The sequence below is a fragment of the Notechis scutatus genome, chromosome 1 (assembly GCF_049901735.1).
Source record: "Notechis scutatus isolate UNSWTSFEM ecotype Mainland chromosome 1, rNotScu1.2, whole genome shotgun sequence".
NCBI lineage: Eukaryota > Metazoa > Chordata > Lepidosauria > Squamata > Elapidae > Notechis > Notechis scutatus.
Window position 1 is genome coordinate 234,684,824 of NC_142009.1, and position 18,572 is coordinate 234,703,395.

At 37.5% G+C, this 18,572-nt stretch overlaps 1 protein-coding gene across 4 annotated transcripts; it reads right to left on the reverse strand.

Annotated features, from left to right (window-relative positions):
• Window positions 1-5,387: 5,387 nt before the first annotated feature.
• Window positions 5,388-14,767, reverse strand: GAL (galanin and GMAP prepropeptide). 4 transcript variants are annotated; one of them, XM_026668137.2, is made up of 7 exons: window positions 14,428-14,767; window positions 14,097-14,177; window positions 13,336-13,390; window positions 9,218-9,283; window positions 8,469-8,549; window positions 7,580-7,657; window positions 5,388-5,660 (listed from the first exon to the last, which is right to left on the reverse strand). In XM_026668137.2, exons 2-7 carry the CDS (start codon window positions 14,175-14,177, stop codon window positions 5,599-5,601), a joined length of 423 nt encoding a protein of 140 aa, XP_026523922.1. In that variant the 5' UTR covers window positions 14,428-14,767; the 3' UTR covers window positions 5,388-5,598. The 4 variants fall into 4 exon arrangements, with proteins under 4 accessions (XP_026523922.1, XP_087810109.1, XP_087810121.1 ...); XM_087953983.1 differs by having other exon boundaries at window positions 5,393-5,660; window positions 14,088-14,177; XM_087953995.1 differs by lacking the exon at window positions 9,218-9,283 and having other exon boundaries at window positions 5,395-5,660.
• Between the last annotated feature and the right edge of the window lie 3,805 nt (window positions 14,768-18,572).

The window sequence follows — 18,572 nt, forward strand, 5'->3', positions numbered from 1 at the left end:
AAAAATAAGAGTCATTGGTTGTGTGAAGCTATATCCATTTCTACTTAATGATTGATTCACCATTGGATCATCACAAGCAGGATGCTTATACATTGTGTTGCGAGTGCCTTCATATACTATATGACTGTATTGTGCTCAAACATATCAGAATACAGAATGGCAGAGTTGGAAGGAACCTTTGAGTTTTAGTCCAATCCCCCTGCTTAAGCAAGAGACCAGGGGTGGGATTCTACCAGATCGCACCTATTTGCTAAAACCGGTTGTTAACATTTTAAGCAGTTCGGAGAACCGGTTGTTAGAAGAAATTACTGGCCTAATCCTGTAAGGAAGGCAGGAAGGAAACATTTTGGTGTTGCTTACAGAAACTGCCTCTCTGTTAATCCTTATTACATTCTTGGCAGGACTAGACTTCCTGTCTCAGGAACATCTCTGGAGTTTTTTTCCCCCTCCTTTGCTGGTACTCTGCCATGCAATGGAGTGACTATTCAAAGTTACAATAGCATTGAAAAAAGTGACTTATGACCATTTTTCACACTTACGACTGTTGCAGCAATCCCCACAGTCATGAGAGGCCAGGTGAGGAGATGCATGCCTTGATGTGAGTGATATTGAGTTGGCCACGCCCAGCCAGTCACATGACCACCAAGCCACACCCACCAACTAAGTCACGCCCACAGAACCGGTTGTTAAAAAATTTGAATCCCACCCCTGCAAGAGACTCCATACCATTCCAGACAAATGGCTGTCTAATCTCTTCTTAAAAACCTCCAGTGTGGAGCACTCACAACTTCTGAAGACAAGCTGTTCCTGAATTCTAGATTGAATCTCTCCTTGATAAGTTTCCATCTCTTATTTCTTGTCTTGCTCTCAGGTGCTTTAAAGAATAGGTGGACCCCCTTCTTCTTTGTAACAGCCTCTCAATTATTGGAAGACTGCTATTATGTCACCACCAGTCCAACAATACATGTCATGTCATCAGTAAATGCAGGGCCTATTTCACTTGTAGCTATGGAAGTATGTGTCCATATGTGATTACATCTAATGTTTGGGAGGACTGAAATATTTGTTCTAAAAATTTTCAGACAATATATTCCAAGTCTTGAATCCTAAGGTCTGCCATATTTTTTTCTGTCATAAGGAGCATACTTGATTATAACAAGGGTCATTCAATATCAACTTGCTTCTATGTTATATTTGCTACATTTAATTTAATTTGTTTTTATTTTTTCATTGTAACAGGGTCATGGGGAATTATTCCCCTTACTGATGTGCTCTCTTTTGCTTTATATTCATCCTAGCTGGATTGTACAACCTGCAATGCATTTTCTAATATGAACTACTTACTGGTGACAGATTGCTTTGTCAGCTTCGTAACTGATTGAATAAACAAAGTGATTTTTCTTTGTGCACCATTAAATTTGACAATTGAATTACACATATCCCAAATTATGATAGCTTTTAAAACAGGATAAAAAGTTTTCTAGATACTCCAAATTCCATCCCATTTTTCATAGTTGCCTTTAGCTTAATAGTATACGGGGCAATATCCCACTTATATGTGTAATAGTCCCTTGTTAAAAACAGAATTATTTATTTCTTTTGCTACAAGAACCAAAGAATATTATTCCCACCAGAATACTATTTTTTCAAATTCAAATTAAATTTTAAAAGAAATCAAATTATTATTTTCCTTTTATTAATGGTATCAAATAAACCTTTGAAGAAGATAATTTTGAAGAGCATAATTTTGTGCTCATATTTGGTCATATCATCACACTTAAGATTTGTTAAAATAATCACGAATGCTACATGTGAGAGTATATCTAAGAAACAGGATAAAATGCACTAAATAGGTGATTAGACAGATAATATCAGATACTGAGAAAGAACAGAAAATGGAAGATTAAAGGATATTTGCATCTTCCAGAGAAGAGTTATTAAGGAGAGATTTGAGAAGCCATAAATTGACATTGCAAATATTAAGGGGAAAATTACACCCCTCCTTCCCTTGTATATGTTCTTCAGAATTAGTTCTGCCATGGTATGTGGGCCTGACTTTTGGAGGCAGGGCAAAGAGACACAACCAATAATGGTCAGATAAAAGGCAGCTGAGCTTGCAGCAGGAATGTAGGACCCACTTTCATGGGCTGTACACAAAACTCAGATTTCCTTTAAAAATATTAACAGAAATTAGTACTAAGTCTTGACATGGAGTTTTAGTGGAAGTCATACAAAGTTAACCACATTGTTAAATTGCAGTTGATGATTGTGTGAAGGCTGAAGTGGTTACTCATAAAGGCACTTCATGAATGAGCAGCTTTTCTGCCAAGTTCTGAAGTGTCCACTGTAGTTTGAAATTTTGCTTGAGTAAATTGCTAAAGATAAAACCTAAGCTTTTGTAATTTCTGAAGATTTACTATTTCAGTGCTTAGAGAGCAATCAATATAAATGATACTCTTGCTTATCCTTGGTTAGCTTTCTATACAATGTGCAGTTTAATAGATGAAACAACTTGCCTTTTTGGTAACAGTTAATTTCACTCATTTTCACAATGAAGTGGCTCTTGGCCTATCCTGTTATTGCCTCTTTTTGATTCCCAGTATATGCAGTTAGAGCAAATGAAATAATTTTATGTATTATATTGATAATTTACTTATGCTGCTGTCCCCTTGCTTTTACTTAACCTGCTTATGGTCCAAAATGAACTATAACTTATGAACTTGCCTTTTGATAGAAACTTGAAGAAATTGATATTTTTTCCATTTTTATATCTAATACGGGAAGTCCATGACTTATGATCTGTCACTTAGTGATCAAAGTCATGACAGACCACCCAAAATGTACTTACAATCCAGTTCTGAAGTTAAGAAGTCTCTCCCCTGCCCCGCTTCATCATGTGACTGCATTTTGGGTGCTTAGGAGCCAGCCTGCCTTTACAGCCATTTGCAGCATATTGCGGTCATGTTATTGCAATTAACATGTTTTTGCTGAAAATTAGAACTTTCTTTCCATTTTCAGCAAAAATGGATTACAGCAAATAATGAGTTTGCTTAACGGTTGCCACATAAAAGTCCATAAAAATGAGTCTGGTCATGTGGTCATCCACTTTGCAACTGTAATGTCCAGGCTCAATTACAATCATAAGACCAGGACTACCTATCTCTTAAGGAGTATTATGCAAAAGGTCTTTCCAGGCATCAAGAGAAGGGCAATGCCCCATCAGTTGGTGCCTTCTGAGATGTTACCTTTCTTGGGGATTTTAATCATATTCCCTCTTCACCAGTCCTCTGCAACTACACTATTTTGCCAATATTTATTAAACAATGTTGTCAGTTCTTTCACCACAACCTGGCCACCATGTTTTAGGATCTCATCTAAGCCAGCTGCCTTGTTTTTAAGGCTTCTAATAGCTATCTTTACTTCTTCAATTGTAATTTCACCAGTATTCATCTGAAGCTCTTGTTGAAGTAGTATATAGTGAATGGATTTGGCTGGTTAAGAGTTTAATAGAAATGTTCAACCCATCTTTTATTCTGTTCATCTAGGGCAGTGATCCCCAACCTTTTTGACGCCGTGGCCCAGTACCGGCATCAGCTGGGAGCCACGGCCCGCCACCGGCATCAACTGGGCGCCGCCATCTTTTTTGACGAAACAGTGCTTCTGGTGACTCACCGGAAGCACTTTTTCGTCAAAAGATGGTGTAGCGCAGCTCGGTGAGCTTTTTTGGGTAGAAATGGCTTTCACCCGGAAAAGCTCACCGAAGCGCTGGCACCGCCATCTTTTTGATGAAAAGTGCTTCCGGTGAGCTTTCTACCTGGAAAAGCTCACCGGAGCGCTGAGCGCCGCCATCTTTTTGATGAAAAGTGCTTCCGGTGAGCTTTCTACCCGGAAAAGCTCACCGGAAGCACTTTTTTTACCAAAAAAAGATGGCGGCGCCCAGCAACCAGCGGCCCGGTAAGACTTATTCCGCGGACCGGTACCAGTCCGCGGACCGGCGGTTGGGGACCCCTGATCTAGGGTGACCAAAATAAATAAGTAAAATATTTATAACTGCATCTTAGTAGAACCTTCACATTTTCAATGTTATTTTTTTCTTTTTTAATTTGAATATCCCAATATAGGGTAGTCATGAGATGTCCCAATATTGCTTTAACAAATATCTAAGCACAAATTAATTAAAACTTCCAGTTTTCATATTTGCATTAGCTTAATTCCTCTGGGAATGTTATGAGAAGAAAATGCTTATATCCATTCAATTTTGTAAGCCTGAGAGTTAGGAAATAAAGGGACTATAGGAGCATCCAGAAATCCAATGCATTTCATTAACCAAACTCTTCTGCACATTTCTGCAGCACTATGCAGACTCTGTTAAGGCAGCAAAATGAAGCTGTTTGCCTGGCAGCTGTCATTTTGTCGCAGCACACAAGCAGGTGTAAGAAAATGGTGGATGCATTTGGGTCGCCTTTGCACAGCCCTGGTATGCATGGCCTGCCCTTATTCCCCATAAGATGTCTGGAAAGCTTCAAAAGGTATGATAGGTGATGGACATATGGAGCAGGTCCAAACACTATGGGTCCCAGTGGAATGGGGTGCGGGGGCCTAAGAGCAAATGACTGCAGGTGCACTGCAGTTGTCATAACTTTGAAACAGGGTCGTATATAATTTTGGGCTGCCTGTTGAAACTTGGAACGTTGAAGTTCATTAAGTGACCTGCCATATCTCAAGGATTATCTGTAGCCCTTTTCAGGTTGTTTTTGTATTTCAAAAGCTGTACATCCAAAACCAGCTCCATCACTTCTTGCTTCCTGAAGGGTTGTTTTCCAAAGAAAATGGTATATCAATTGGATTGTTGTTTGCTCTACAAATTTACAGTTCTCTCCCCAGTTCATCATTCAAGTCATCAACCCCAGTTCATCATTCAAGTCATCATATAATGGAGGACAATGCAATATATTTTTAGCATTCAGATGGCTGTTTTGTGTGGTCTCTGTAAAAGAACAAGCAATCTTTCACACTGCAGTTGTACATTGTTTATGTTTTTGTAAAGAATGGATGGATTCAGCACCGCATCTGACTTGATATAAATTGCATATGAAGAGATTTAACAGAGCTTGTACACATAGGAAACATTCTGTGCTGTGAAGGATGACTTTATAATTTGGTATTGTTTCAGTTGAGTTGTTATTAATTCTTGGAAAGAGACCCAGAGAGGATTTCTATTATTTGAAATAGATATCTGTTCATTTTTAAATGAATTTACAGTCAAAGACCAAATTAAATTGTTTCTTGTGTACCTGTTTTGCTTTAAAGTAAAATGACATTTCTCCTATCACCTTCACTTCCTCTGAAATGAAAGAGATTTAAAAGAAGAATAGAAGCCCCATTTTAGGAAAAGTAACCCAAGAACAAGCTGCTATTTTTTTTATTATTGTCATTTATCCAAAGCAATTGTTTTTATTAAGGATAATCTTATAACATCACTGGGGAGAAAAGAACTAGACAATCAGCCGAAGTGTAAGGTCATTGTAAACAATAAATAATGTCTTATTTTGTTCAGGGTTCAGATGAGATCAATTCAGAGTATAAATGTAATCTCTTTCAGGACTGATCTCTTTCTTCTGAAGAAACTGTTGTAACTATGTTGTCAAGAGCTCCAGCTTCTGCATCAAGAAAAGAAAAAGTAAAACATGTTTGCATTACAAGACAGGGTAAAAGCACTCAGTAACAGTGGCTATTCTTTTACAAAATAACGTTGACAAGACTTTTGCACAGTTTTGTTCTCAAAAAAATCAAGACATCCCTAATGCTATTAATTTGATCTTGAGAAATAAGATTGTTGCAATAGGGCAGCACATATTGCATTTTTACTTCTTCAGTTGTAATTTCACCAGTATTCACCTGAAGCCAACGAAGAGCCTTTGATCCTTTGAAAGTATCCTTAGGGCCCTACTGGAAAATACCTTGTACAAAATTGGCTGGCTTTGACTTAGAGATCATTGCTTCATTGATAGTGCTTTTATCACATTTGCAATTACAGCCTTAGCCTTTCATCTTCCAGCTATTTTTTTCTTCTTACAAATAATTTTCCAGCTTAGAAAAAAGGTAGGAAAAAAGATTACATGGCCAAAAAAAAGAAAGTAATTTTGGGATTCATAAATACATCCCCCCCAAAATATTTCAACATAATGCCCTGAAAAGTTATTTATTGTTGAATCATTTATCATTGAAAAACTGTAATTCCATATACTTTTCTCTCCATTTCATATTGCATTTCTCTCTTCATTTTTATACCCAAATATTTCAAAAACATATCAAAACAGAAAAAGTGTTTACTGTCAGAGCTGAAATGCCAACAGCATTTTATAATCAATCTTTATTGATATTAGTAAATTATCAATATTAATACTGACAATTTTAATTATCCATTCATATTTGATCATTGATTCTGGATCCACAAAGAAGCCCTACCTACCATATCTGAAATATAGTAGAATATAGAACAAAAACATGGAGCATAAAGGCAGAGGAAAATAGCACACCAAAGTTTAAAAAGGGAGATAATTATTAAAAAAAAAGATTCAGCTAGAATGCTAGATACTAAAAGGAAATAGCAAGGAAGCCAACCTCATCATTCTTGGGAGCATCAGATTCAAGAGCCAGAGGCTCATATTCAAAAACTTTTATCCCACATCCCAATCAATCTTAAAAGGTAAAGGTTCCCCTCGCACATATGTGCTAGTTGTTTCCGACTTTGGGGGGCAGTGCTCATCTCTGTTTCTAAGCCAAAGCGCTAGCACTGTCTGATGATGATTCCGTGGTCATGTGGCTGGCATGACTAAACATCAAAGGCACACAGAACACTGTTACCCTCCCACCAAAGGTGGTCCCTATTTTTCTACTTGCATTTTTACATGCTTTCAAACTGCTAGGTTGGCAGAAGCTGGGGCAAGTAACGGGAGCTCACTCCATTACATGGCACTAGGGATTCGAACTGCCAACCTTTCTGATTGACAAGCTCAGCGTCTTAGCCACTGAGTCACTGCGTCCCTCTCAGTCAATCTTACCCATGCCTAATTCTGAACAATTGAGAGCTTTGTAAGACAATAACAAATCAAGATCAGGTTTTGTCCAGCTAAGGAAGACCAACATCTAGTCTTAGCATTTGGACTTGGGCACCAACCTAAACTGAGCAAAGACATTCCAAATCCCAGGGGCCACCAGATTAGATTTTCTACATTGGAAAATCCATTCTTGAGAATGACTGTGACCCTATACAACATAAGCTAAGAGCTAATAATTTCATTCATTTTCATTTGTAGATCCTGTATAATCCTGGACTGGCTTTCCTATTGACTAGTGAAGCATTACAATGGCTATTCAAACAATAGTGTACTGACTATTAGGTGGAATGAGAAGCTGGTACATGTCACTATATGGACACTAAGCTGTTATTTTCTTCTTAGGGCCCTCATGACTAGATAACAGGAGCTCTGAGCAACAGAAATTTGTACATGCAATTTTGTATGTTCCTATATTAAAGTAGTAGCATTAACTATTCACTTTGGGAGAAACTACTAACCTTTAAGATGTAGATAGGCCAAGAATTCAATTATAGTACGCATAATATTGTTATACGTCAGCAGTCTCGTGGAAGTATCTGGGGAAAAAAATCAAGTATTACTGATTACAAGAGAGAATGAAGGTGAGAAGGTTAGATAAAAGTGGTAATTAAGAGTTAACTTAGGATAACTCGATGAATGCTTTAATCTTGAAGCAAATGTAGGGGCCACTTCTTGGAATTGAAAGTGGATGAACTATAAAAAAAATTGGGGGGTGTCCTCTGGAATTTATAATCATTAATGGAAAGTTTTTGTTAGCTTTAATTCTTTTATCTACATGCTATTTTAAAATGTAAATTGTTATGTGGGTGGAATTATTTTTATGTTTCTACATTTTATTGGTTATATATACAGTTTTTTGCTGCCTGAAAAATGCATTGCACAGACTAGGATTTCTCAAACCTGGCAATTTAAGATGTGGGAGTTGAAGTTCATACATCTTAAAGTTGTCATGGTTAAGAAACACTGGTATAGATAATAGAGAGTAGATTTCCTATCCATGCTCCAGGGACTTTTTCCATGCAGATTTGGAGGGCATTCAAGGTGAACGGAGGAGGGAGAAAAGAAGGAACCATGAGACTAATTTTAATTAAATACAATGAAATCTAACCTGGATTTCATTCTACTCCTAACTACTACTCTCAGTGATATAGCTGCCCAGCTGAAGGAGAATGCATGATTAAATTTTTACACATTAACCAATGTTTCTTTTAAAACAGAAATATCATCTTGGGAAAATAAAACAATCCACTTAAATAGACTTCATCATGTTTCATTAAAATAACGCCCAGCTTTTAAAGATATGCTTGGAAGTACATAGCAGAAAGGTATTAGAAGAAGAAAAGTTACCTGCTTTTACATTTTCTTTGAGGTTTATGTCACGTTTACCAGCTAAACCATGCTTGACACTAAAAATTTTCTCCATTGCATCTGTAAATAAAACAAGAGGTGAGATCAGGTTTCATTACTCCAACATTCACCAACGTATTGTGAGATATCTCCCCACTAGATATGAACAAAAATATAACTGATATTTTTGATGGAATGATGCACATTGAATGAGTGGAGAAAAAACATTTCACTAATCATAAAGCAAAGTATCTGACCTATTGCAACATTGGCATACAACACCAGCAAATTCAGCACAATGTCACATTTTGGGTGTAATCATGCAGGAAAAGACAAGCAAGGAGTTGCCTTCCAGGTGCTGTTGGACTACAGTGCTAACATTTCTCATTCTTCACTATTTTGGCTTGAGCAGCTAAGAATGGAAGTTCAGTGACATCTGGAAGGTCACAACTTATTCATCTCTGGCATAATGCAAATGTTTTGATTCAGCCAAATATGGGATAAAGCCATTGCCACTACATTAAAGAAAGGCATCTCTGGTACAATAGCCACTTTATAGCTCCTTGTTTGCTCTGGTTGAAAAAGGTGGACATATTTAGGTGCACATAATGTGCTACCTTGCGTCAGTCAGTTTACTTGAGAACATGTAGCATAGTGATTGCTTCCTTTGGTTTTAAGAAACATATTAAATTTATTTTGACAGTAAACTGCAGTTAGTTTACACAAATAACCTCCAAAAGCCATCTTACATTCCCCAGGTGGCTCTTCTCTCCCCCTTGCATTGGGCATTTCCTTGAGGAGCTGTTCAATACGACCTGAAACAGATGATGGCTATTACCTATCCTTAGAGAAAATTGAACTTGAAAAGTAGAATTCCTTTGTAAGGTATGGAGGTTTGGCCATCTTTCATCCATTTTGCCACCATTCATTTGAACCCAACATAAACAGAATAAAATATTCCAAGAAAAAATATTTTTTCTCAAATATTGAATAATCTCAGTATGTATAATGTACACATCAGGTAGCTGCCAGGTTTCCAAGTGATGAAATCCATTTAAAAAGAAAAGAACAAAGTCTATCTTCCAAGACAATTTCCTTTATTTAGGAAAGCATCAAATTGACAAAGTCCATGGTAATTCCGGATCTGGTTTTCCTTGTGGCACAAGTGGCACAACTCTTTACATAATCCTCAATGTCTTGCTTCATTTTTGGCCACCAAAACTAGTGTCTGACCATGTGTAGGGTTTTTAAATATCCAAAATGTCCTGCTTGTTTTGAGTAATGACTTTTTTGAAGTGCATGAAGATGTAAAGACATATAGTTTAGAACCCTTCCATGCTACACCCTCCCGCATAGTTAATGAATCCTTATTTTCTTGATACCAAGTATCTGTTATTAAATCATTTTGCAACTTCTTGGTCATTTCTGATTTGTCTTTGATTTTTTGAGTTTGGGCTTGTGCCCGTGTGATTACTTGAACTGCCTCTTGAGAGGATGATGGAATGATTGGGTGAAATACTTCTTCTCACTTACCCCACTTGTGCCACAAGGAAAACCAGATCTGGAATTACCATGGACTTTGCCAATTTGATGCTTTCCTAAATAAAGGAAATTGTCTTGGAAGATGGACTTTGTTCTTTTCTTTTTAAATGGATTTCATCACTTAGAAACCTGACATTATTCCGGATCTGACACAACCTGGAATTACCCCACAATATTAAAAGTTAGAAACAACCCCCCAAAGTCACATTCTCCAATAGAAGTAATTCAACATTGCTTGATGTCATAAATCTCCACTTCAAGGGGCCCAAGCACAGACAGCTCGTTTCCCACGGGAAGAAGAATCACCTAGCCAAAACAACTCTCTTTATCTCCACTCCTCCTCCCTTAGGAATGTGGCAAACCCGAAACCCTTCCCCCATGACTGCTACAGAGAAAGTAAGAAAAAGAATATAGACTAAGCCTAACTAAAATGGCTACACATATGTCAATTTCGGGCTTGATAGGAGCAAAAGACATCTGTAATGTGTTTGTTCTCCTGAAATATTTTTAATTAATGTATTACCTATTTGTATACTGCACCCAAAATTAGCTTCAATTGATCCACTGCTGATTAGCAAGGGATGCATATTGGGACAGTATCATAGAATTCAGAAGGACTAATTGGACTGTCAAGTCCGAACCCTACTCAGTGTAGGAATTAACTAAAAGAGCCTCCAACAGAAGGCCACCCAGGTTGTTCTTGAACAATTCAATGCCAGACATTCACAGTTCCTCCTGAGAAGTGACTCTACTGTCAAACATCAGGGTTAAACTAGACTTCAACCAAAATCTGCTTTCCTGAAACCTTTCACAGTTATTATGTGTCCTGCCAGATACATTTATCCTGCCAGATAAATGATAACAGAAAAAATGACTTTGTTATGTGATGTCCTGCCAGATACTTTAAAAATGCTATGTTATCATGTTGCCATTACCCCTTGCTCCTTGTCAAGGATAATCACACCTAATTTTCTCAATCTCTTCTATTACAACTTTATTTCTAGTCTCCAATCCTCCTCCTTGTTGTTTCCTGCGCTTCTCAGGAAACATTTGGGAAAGTAACTAATGCAGGATCATTAGTTCCTATGATTTGGAGACTATACTTTTGTTGATGTCACTTGTTTATTTTTTTTTATTTATTTTATTTGATTTGCCAATTGTTTACAAGATAATAAGTATAAGTGTATACATAGTTGTGAATACATGAAATGGGTACATATAAGAAAAATAAAAGAAGAATAAGATAAACAATAGGACAGGGACGGTAGGCACGTTGGTGCGCTTATGCACGCCCCCTACAGACCTCTTAGGAAAGGGGTGAGGTCAATAGTAGACAGTCTAGTAGACAGTCTAAAATGAAATCACATTTGCCTTTTTAGCCACAATGAACAGTGCTGACTCACATTCAGCATGATCAATTATGTGACAAATTTTTTTTCATGTATATTGTTACCAAAGTAGATTGATACTGTCTGTTGGTAATTCTTTGTCTTGCATTTTATTTTATTTTTTCTTAAGTGAAGAACCTCACATTTGACTCCATTCAATTTCAAACTGTAATGTTTATCCAACTTCTCTAATCTATAAGTACCATTAAAAAAAGTATTGTTTACTTATTTATATCATGAAGTTGTTTTAAAAAATAATAAAAACAAAATCACTGAGATGTGTTGTTCAATTATTCTGTCCCTCACTCAGAATTGCCTTTCAAGAACAGAGTTGGGGTTTGTTTGCACCTATTAAAATGGCTGGTTCTTGGGCTAAAGGGAATATTCCCTTTATTTTTCAATTCATATTGGATTAATTTGCTAAAGCAAATATATCTTTGATTATTGGCAACTTAGGGAAATTTACTGGGAAAACAAATAAATCCTTCTACCTGATCACACAAAACTGGACAGCAAGTGACAAAAATCAGGCTGATGTTATATAGCCTGATTTCATGTGAATGGATAAGTAGCTTCTATGTTTTTGCCAGAACATTTATTGGGGGAGGAGGGGGCTAGAGAACCTTACTCAAGTTCCTGCTAATGTGAAGCTTCACAGCTTTTCTAGCAAATAGCAGCTGCCACCCTCTCAGCTATTCCACTGAATGAAAAAATAACTTTTCTTCAACACTGCTGTAAACTTTTTGGGAGAATTTCCAAAGTCTTTTATGAGACAATGTAGCATTTTCTATGGTTATGTTTTTTACACGGCTGATAACTTGAAAAGATTTTCTCAATTTCAATCAAGTGTTTTGAACTGAAGAGGCAGTATTTGCTATTTTTTATTCCATTTTTCTTAAAGTCATTCAGACCCAATTATGTTGAAAGTAACTTGCAAAAATCACAATAGATGTTTAAACTCTGTCCCAACATGGTGCCCTCCAAAAGTTTTGAATGGTTACCATTAATTTTGATGACTATAGCTTATAGGAACAGACATATAAACATTCATCAATGCACACAGCTGTTTACTTCTATAACAGAATGTCATTTGGATTTTTAATACATAGATAAGCAAATGTTACACCTATGAGAAAGGCTTTGTAAGTGAAAGTGTATAATTTTTGCTTTCTGGCATACCAAAATGTTAATTGGGCCAGTCATGGCTGACAAAAGTTATGTGTCATGTATACAGCAATAACCAAGGGCAAACTCACATAAGTAGTTTGCCCTTGGTTATTGCTGTGTACATCACACCTACTTAATAATAGTTACTTCAATAATTTTACCATTTGACTGAACCCCCTTCCTCAGTCTTACCAAGTATTATATATTGCTTCACTTCAAAACTATAATGTAGCTCTGTGTATTACTTGACTGCTTATTCTGCTACTTGGGATACAATGTCTTAAATATTTACAGGCAATGTAAAATATATGACTCTTACTAGACAGTTACAGAAAAAAGGCAAATAGAAAGAATGAGCTTGAAAACAACAAAAAACATTTTCAAGAATTATATTATTTCTATCTATGAAATAGAATGGAACCAGAATGTTGATCAGTATATCCAGGGAACACTGGTGCATCAGATCAATGCATTGACATGGTCTGGAAGTGAAAACGGCCCCCAGATCAAATTGGTTTGCTCTTAAAGAGTTCAAGTAAGGTAATGGAGGGCTTGTTCCTTCAAAGTACTCAGTTGAAAATAAGTTAAACCAAGTAGGGAAAGCTGTAACTGATAAATTTCATGCCCTCTCCCATCAAGTAGGAAGTGAAAACTAATATAAAATATATATTATTTCTCATTTCTCTAACATTTCAACTCATAGGCAAAGAACTGTAGAAATTAACATTCTTGCCCATAGCTTTAAATGTATATTAAATATTTCAACTCACGTGGGCCAAGCAGATAGCCAGCACTATTCATAGTCCATCCCCTTTTCTCTTTAGCCTTACAGAAAGAAAATGCATGATTAATTTTGTATTTATTAGCCAATATTTCTTTTAAAACAGAAATACCATATTGGGAAATAAAATTACCCACTTAAACGGAGGTAGTTTTCATTAAAATAACATCTATTTATTGGGTGGGGAATCAGATTTTAGTATTTTTATCAAAATTTACACAGGATACTTTTAAAAATAAAGTCTACATTATAAGAGTAAACCAACTGTGTATCAGAATTAGTTTCAAAGTTATTTAGGATTTCAGAGAACCCAGAAGTAAAGTTCCACAGACTTTATAAGGAATTATAAAGTTCCACAGACTTTATAAGGAATTCATGAATTCATGAATTTCCTTGGATAAAAGTGCTTAGCCCTTAAAGTGTTATATAGGCATCTCGGTAGCAAGGATTTAATCTTAGGTCTGCTGCTGAATTTTGCCAACAGATTTTCATTTCAGCCCCTCTGTTCCTTTGAACAAATTGCTTGTTCCTGCCCAATTGAACCTATCAAATCTTTGCCAGTGGTTTTTCTCCCGACCCTTCCACATGCATTTAAGAGATAGCCATCCCCGTGTTTGTGATGTAAGAGTCGTCCCGGGTTTGTAAAGGGACCAGGAGGTCGAGTCGGAGCACACGTTGCGAGTCTCTTGTAGTCCCGCTGAAAGAGGCGCGAACGGCCGAGAGCTACATATGCTTACTTACGTTACTTACGGATAAAACCAGCCCAAACGTCTCTGAGAGAGCAGCACAAAAGATCAAGCCGACAAACAGGAGCCCGGGATGCCGCTGCATCTAAAAAAGAGAGAGAGACCGAAATTATTTCCTTTCTGCCCTCAAATCTGGGTCCCAAAAGAGGGAGAGAGAGAGAAAGACCCTGGAAATGGTGGAAATGGCCCGTCCACCAGGATCCTAAGGCTTTAGGAATGTGTTAGAGGAACTCCTGGTCTTAGAAATTGGCGCGTGTTCCTAGCCTAAAGTTGGAGCACACGACGGAAAAAGAAGCGGGAAGGTGAACAAGATGTGGGATCTTGAAGGAAAGTACCTTGCCCCGGAGCTAAGGATGCCCTTGCCTGTTGAAGCAACCTGCTGAGCTCGCTCCGTCCCAGCTGGGAGAAGGGAGGGCCGAGGGGGAAGGGGTCCTTGGGCCGATCTCTCTACCGGATCTCCTCAGTCACTGCATGGCTCGGGTGCCAGCCCAGAGATGAGCTCTGCGGATGGACGCCACGGGCAACGCCAGGCAAGGAGATCGCAGCGGAGATCAAGCCTGCTTCTCCTCGGCTATTTATGAGCTGCGGTTCAACACCATTACTGGCGCGTCTCGTCACTCCCCTCGGGAGGGGGGGGGATCAGGAGCCGCCTACACTCCGTGGCCGTTTCCCCGCGGCAAGGTGGTGCATTAGGAAGTGGGGGGGAGAAAGACAGCAACTTAATTAGAGGCATTTGGAGCCTGCAGATGGCGCGCAGCCCGGCCAATTACCTTTCATTACGGCCGGGCTGGTCCCCGCCACGGAGCCGCGAGAAGGCCGCGGCTGCGGACGCGACTCTGTGCTTCTTTCTCTTCAACTTCAGAAGTTCTTTGTTGCTGTTCGCGATGGAGGGAATAGCTCTGCCTTGTCGGAGAGCCGACAGTGAAATTCGAGGGGGAAGGAGGCCTTTTTATTTCCATTATGGCTATTATTATATGCCATCAGATTCACAGGTCTTTCAATGACAGCGTTTCTTGCCTTCTGCCCTTTTCTCATCTCTCCCCGTCCTAGCGAGAAAACAAGTTTTACCTGTGGACTTCTTTTATCTGATTCAACACAGTTTCCTCTCTTGGCTTTCTGGTACCTACAGGTTTTCTGGTCTTTAGATAATGTTGGTTTGTCCCCATAAGCCCACTGGTGCACCCAAGAGAGGTTGTTATGCAGGCAAAGGTAATATGACAAATAAGAGCCCATCCATTTGAGTTAAAAGGCAAAGCTCCCACAACTAGCTAAGTTATTTTGACCTCTGAGGCAGAAAATCCTCAAGCATTCCTGTCCTATCCATATCAGTAAAAATACAATGATGCATTCAATAGTGAAGGATTCCTTGCCCTTCTACAACAGTCCAGCTTATTGTACGTTTGCCTAATGGTAGGGCAGGCCCTGCTTCTAGAATAGTTTTCTCTGGAGCAACAATACTGAAATGCAGGACTTCTTTTTGTGTGCTTGTTTCAAAACCCAAAGTCTACAGGACTGAATGGCTCAAAAGGGTACATTAGTGTACCATGACTTTTAATCAGGCAAGCATGGAAGAGCCAAGAAATGCTTAAATCAAAAAGCTAGGTTAAGTGCTTGCACTGTGAGATCTGCATTTAAAGAGCTTCAGAATGAAGATAGATTGAATATATTACCTAGTAGATGGCATTTTAAATACAGATAGTCCTCAACTTACAACAGTTTATTTAGTGATTGTTCGAAGTTACAATGGCACTGAAAAAAGTGACTTATGACTGTTTTCCCTCAGAACTACGGTATTGGTCATGGGATCAAAATTCAGATGCTTGGCAACTGACTCACTTATGATGGTTGCAGTGTCCCTGAGTCATGTGATTAACTTTTCCAACCTTCTGACAAGCAAAGTCAATGGGGAAGCTAGATTCACTTAATAATTGTGTTACTAACTTAACAACTCTAATAACTCCCTTAATTGTAGCAAGAAAGATTGTAAAATGGGGCAAAATTCACTTAACATCTGTCTCACTTAGCAGCAGAAATTTTGGGCTAAATTGTGGTCCTAAGTTGAGGGCTATCTGTAAACAAGCAGCAACATTTATCACGCAGGAATGAATTCCCTCCTGCCTGAAATTGCACTGAAAATGTAAGTGACCTTAGAATGATTTTCTTGTGAGATAACATCATTTGCATTGTATTATTGGGCATTGTTCTATAGTAGGCAAACAATGTATGTAAATTCTATCCTGGCAGATATTTTTATGTTTTCTTGTAGACGAAGTTGTAAAAAAATCTATGGTGTTGACACTACATGCAACACATAATTGCACTTTCATAGTAGTTTACACAGTAACATTTTCATAGTGGTTTACCCAGTAAATTATTCATACAAAGGGAAGTTCTACTGCACTGGACAGTACTGATGTGTTGCATCTGAAGATAAAGAAATTGATACCATATTTGGAACTGTACTTAGTATAAACTAAGTAGTCTTAGACTAGTACAAGCAATATATCCATAAGTGCTGTATGAGTATTTATAAATCTATCTTAATATAAAATTTTTAAAAAATAAGACAAAGTTAGAATACATTTATGAAACTAAGCTGAATTTGTGAGTGAGGCTCAAAAAGAGCAATCTTGCTAGGTTATAAAGTAGACTAATATCATACAAAATGTGATAACAGCTGAAAGTACTAAAATGTGATTATAATATAAATAAAATGTGGTTATGTGTAAAGTTGTGGGGGGGGGGATCTAAGTTTACACAGAATACATTTTTCTTGCAAGAAATTGGCCTGTCAAGGTTAAGGTGCATCTTCCATGCTGCTCTGGAAAGCTTAGCCAAATGCACTGTAATGAGCAGCAATTCATCTATGAGCAGCATTTGTGCACAGGCCAAGTCTGACCAGGGTATTTGCTAATCGGAAGAAGGATTAATCTGGTTCATGTGTCTCTGTAAAAGAAGCAATGAAGAAGAATATGTTCTGTAATTTTCACCTCTCCAGAATCACTGGCATAGGGCCTTTCAGTCAATGGAATGGTACTTTTTATATTTGCCATTCAATATTGCAGAGGCAAACATGACATCAGGCAAGAGAGGAAGCTTTCGGATGGCTGGGTCTTTCTAGTTGTGTATATTTGGAGCTGTATATAAACAACTGGAGTATAAAAGCTGAGGCTACAGTAGAGTGTCCAAGATTGGTCAACAACTGGTGTCTACATTTTTTTAGATATGACATTTATGTTAATATCTACATATAATAGAATAATTTTATATCAAAACATAACAAAAAGACTGTTAGTAATAAATGCAATGGGCATAATTATTTAGAAATAAGGAGTACATGAACCTGGTTGGGAAACTAAATGTACATATATATTATTTTTGCAAACTGAAATACTAATTTTAAAGGTAATTGTTAGTGAAACCTATTTTGTTAAAAACTGGGAAAGTGCAGAATAATTGAAAGGCCAAGAAGATTACAAATAAAGTATTTAATATTTGTTATCATTTGATATTTGAGTAATTTTCTTTATTCTGACTATAGGGTGGTACAGTGCTTTTAAACCAATAGTTTGAACTTAGGTGATTTATGCATTTATTTCTCAAATCTTTGGTAAAATAACTGGTGTTTATCAGGTGAGTAGATAGTGAAATCTTTTGTATTATTAAAAATTCAGCCTCGCAGTTTTATACTTAATTTTCTTCTCTCTCCTCTTTTCTCCTTTTATCAAAACTAGATTGTTAGGACAGAGTTAAATCATTTTCTTCTCTACTCAGATGCATATTGTTCTTTCAGTTCTGCTTGTCAATAATATTAATAGTCCTTTTTTATTTTTCAGTACTGACATGTCTAGTTGTGCAGGCAGGATAATTCACAGTGAATATTATTGCTGCACTGTTATGTTAGCATTCAAATGAGTCCATTGTCCAAATCAAATTGCAGTTTAATATTGTGGGTTGACTCTAATACGTTTACTTCTTACTATTCCCCAGCATGAAAAATAAATTGAGTTTTTAAACTTCTGCTGAAATCACATCACAGGAGGTGATTCATCTTCCAGTTAAACCTTGTGTAGGAATGTGTGATAGAACGCCCCAACTTTGACCTCTGTCCTTTTGGAAAATAATCTTCCTGACTGCTCTGAACAACCATCTGTGTTTCCTTCATCTTCAAACTTTGTCTGATTCTGAAGACAATAACAGAATAACTGAATTGGAAGGGACCTTGGAGATCTTCCCACCTCCAGCTCAAGCAGGTAACCCTATGCCATTTCAGAGAAATGGTTTACTCTGAATGAAGGACTCCTTCCATTTAAGTAGGATCTAGTGGATACATCTTGCTGAAAAAAGGTGGTGAGGAAATATTTTTCCTGAAGACCAAAAAGGTACATGATTTCTGAGAGGCTAATCTAATGTACTGGCGCTACTATAGAGAAGCAGTGTCTAGTTACAATCCTCCCCATCTCTCAAAAAGGACTAGTTT

Excerpts from the sequence above, each read along its gene's own strand:
- GAL (XM_087953983.1), bottom strand. The coding sequence starts at position 14,177 with ATGCAGCGGCATCCCGGGCTCCTGTTTGTCGGCTTGATCTTTTGTGCT. Across the intron at positions 13,391-14,087 it reads TGGTTTTATCCGTAAGTAAC|GCTAAAGAGAAAAGGGGATG; the intron begins GTAAGTAAGCAT and ends TCTTTCTGTAAG. Across the intron at positions 8,550-9,217 it reads AGAAGAGCCACCTGGGGAAT|ATGCAATGGAGAAAATTTTT; the intron begins GTAAGATGGCTT and ends TTTTATTTACAG.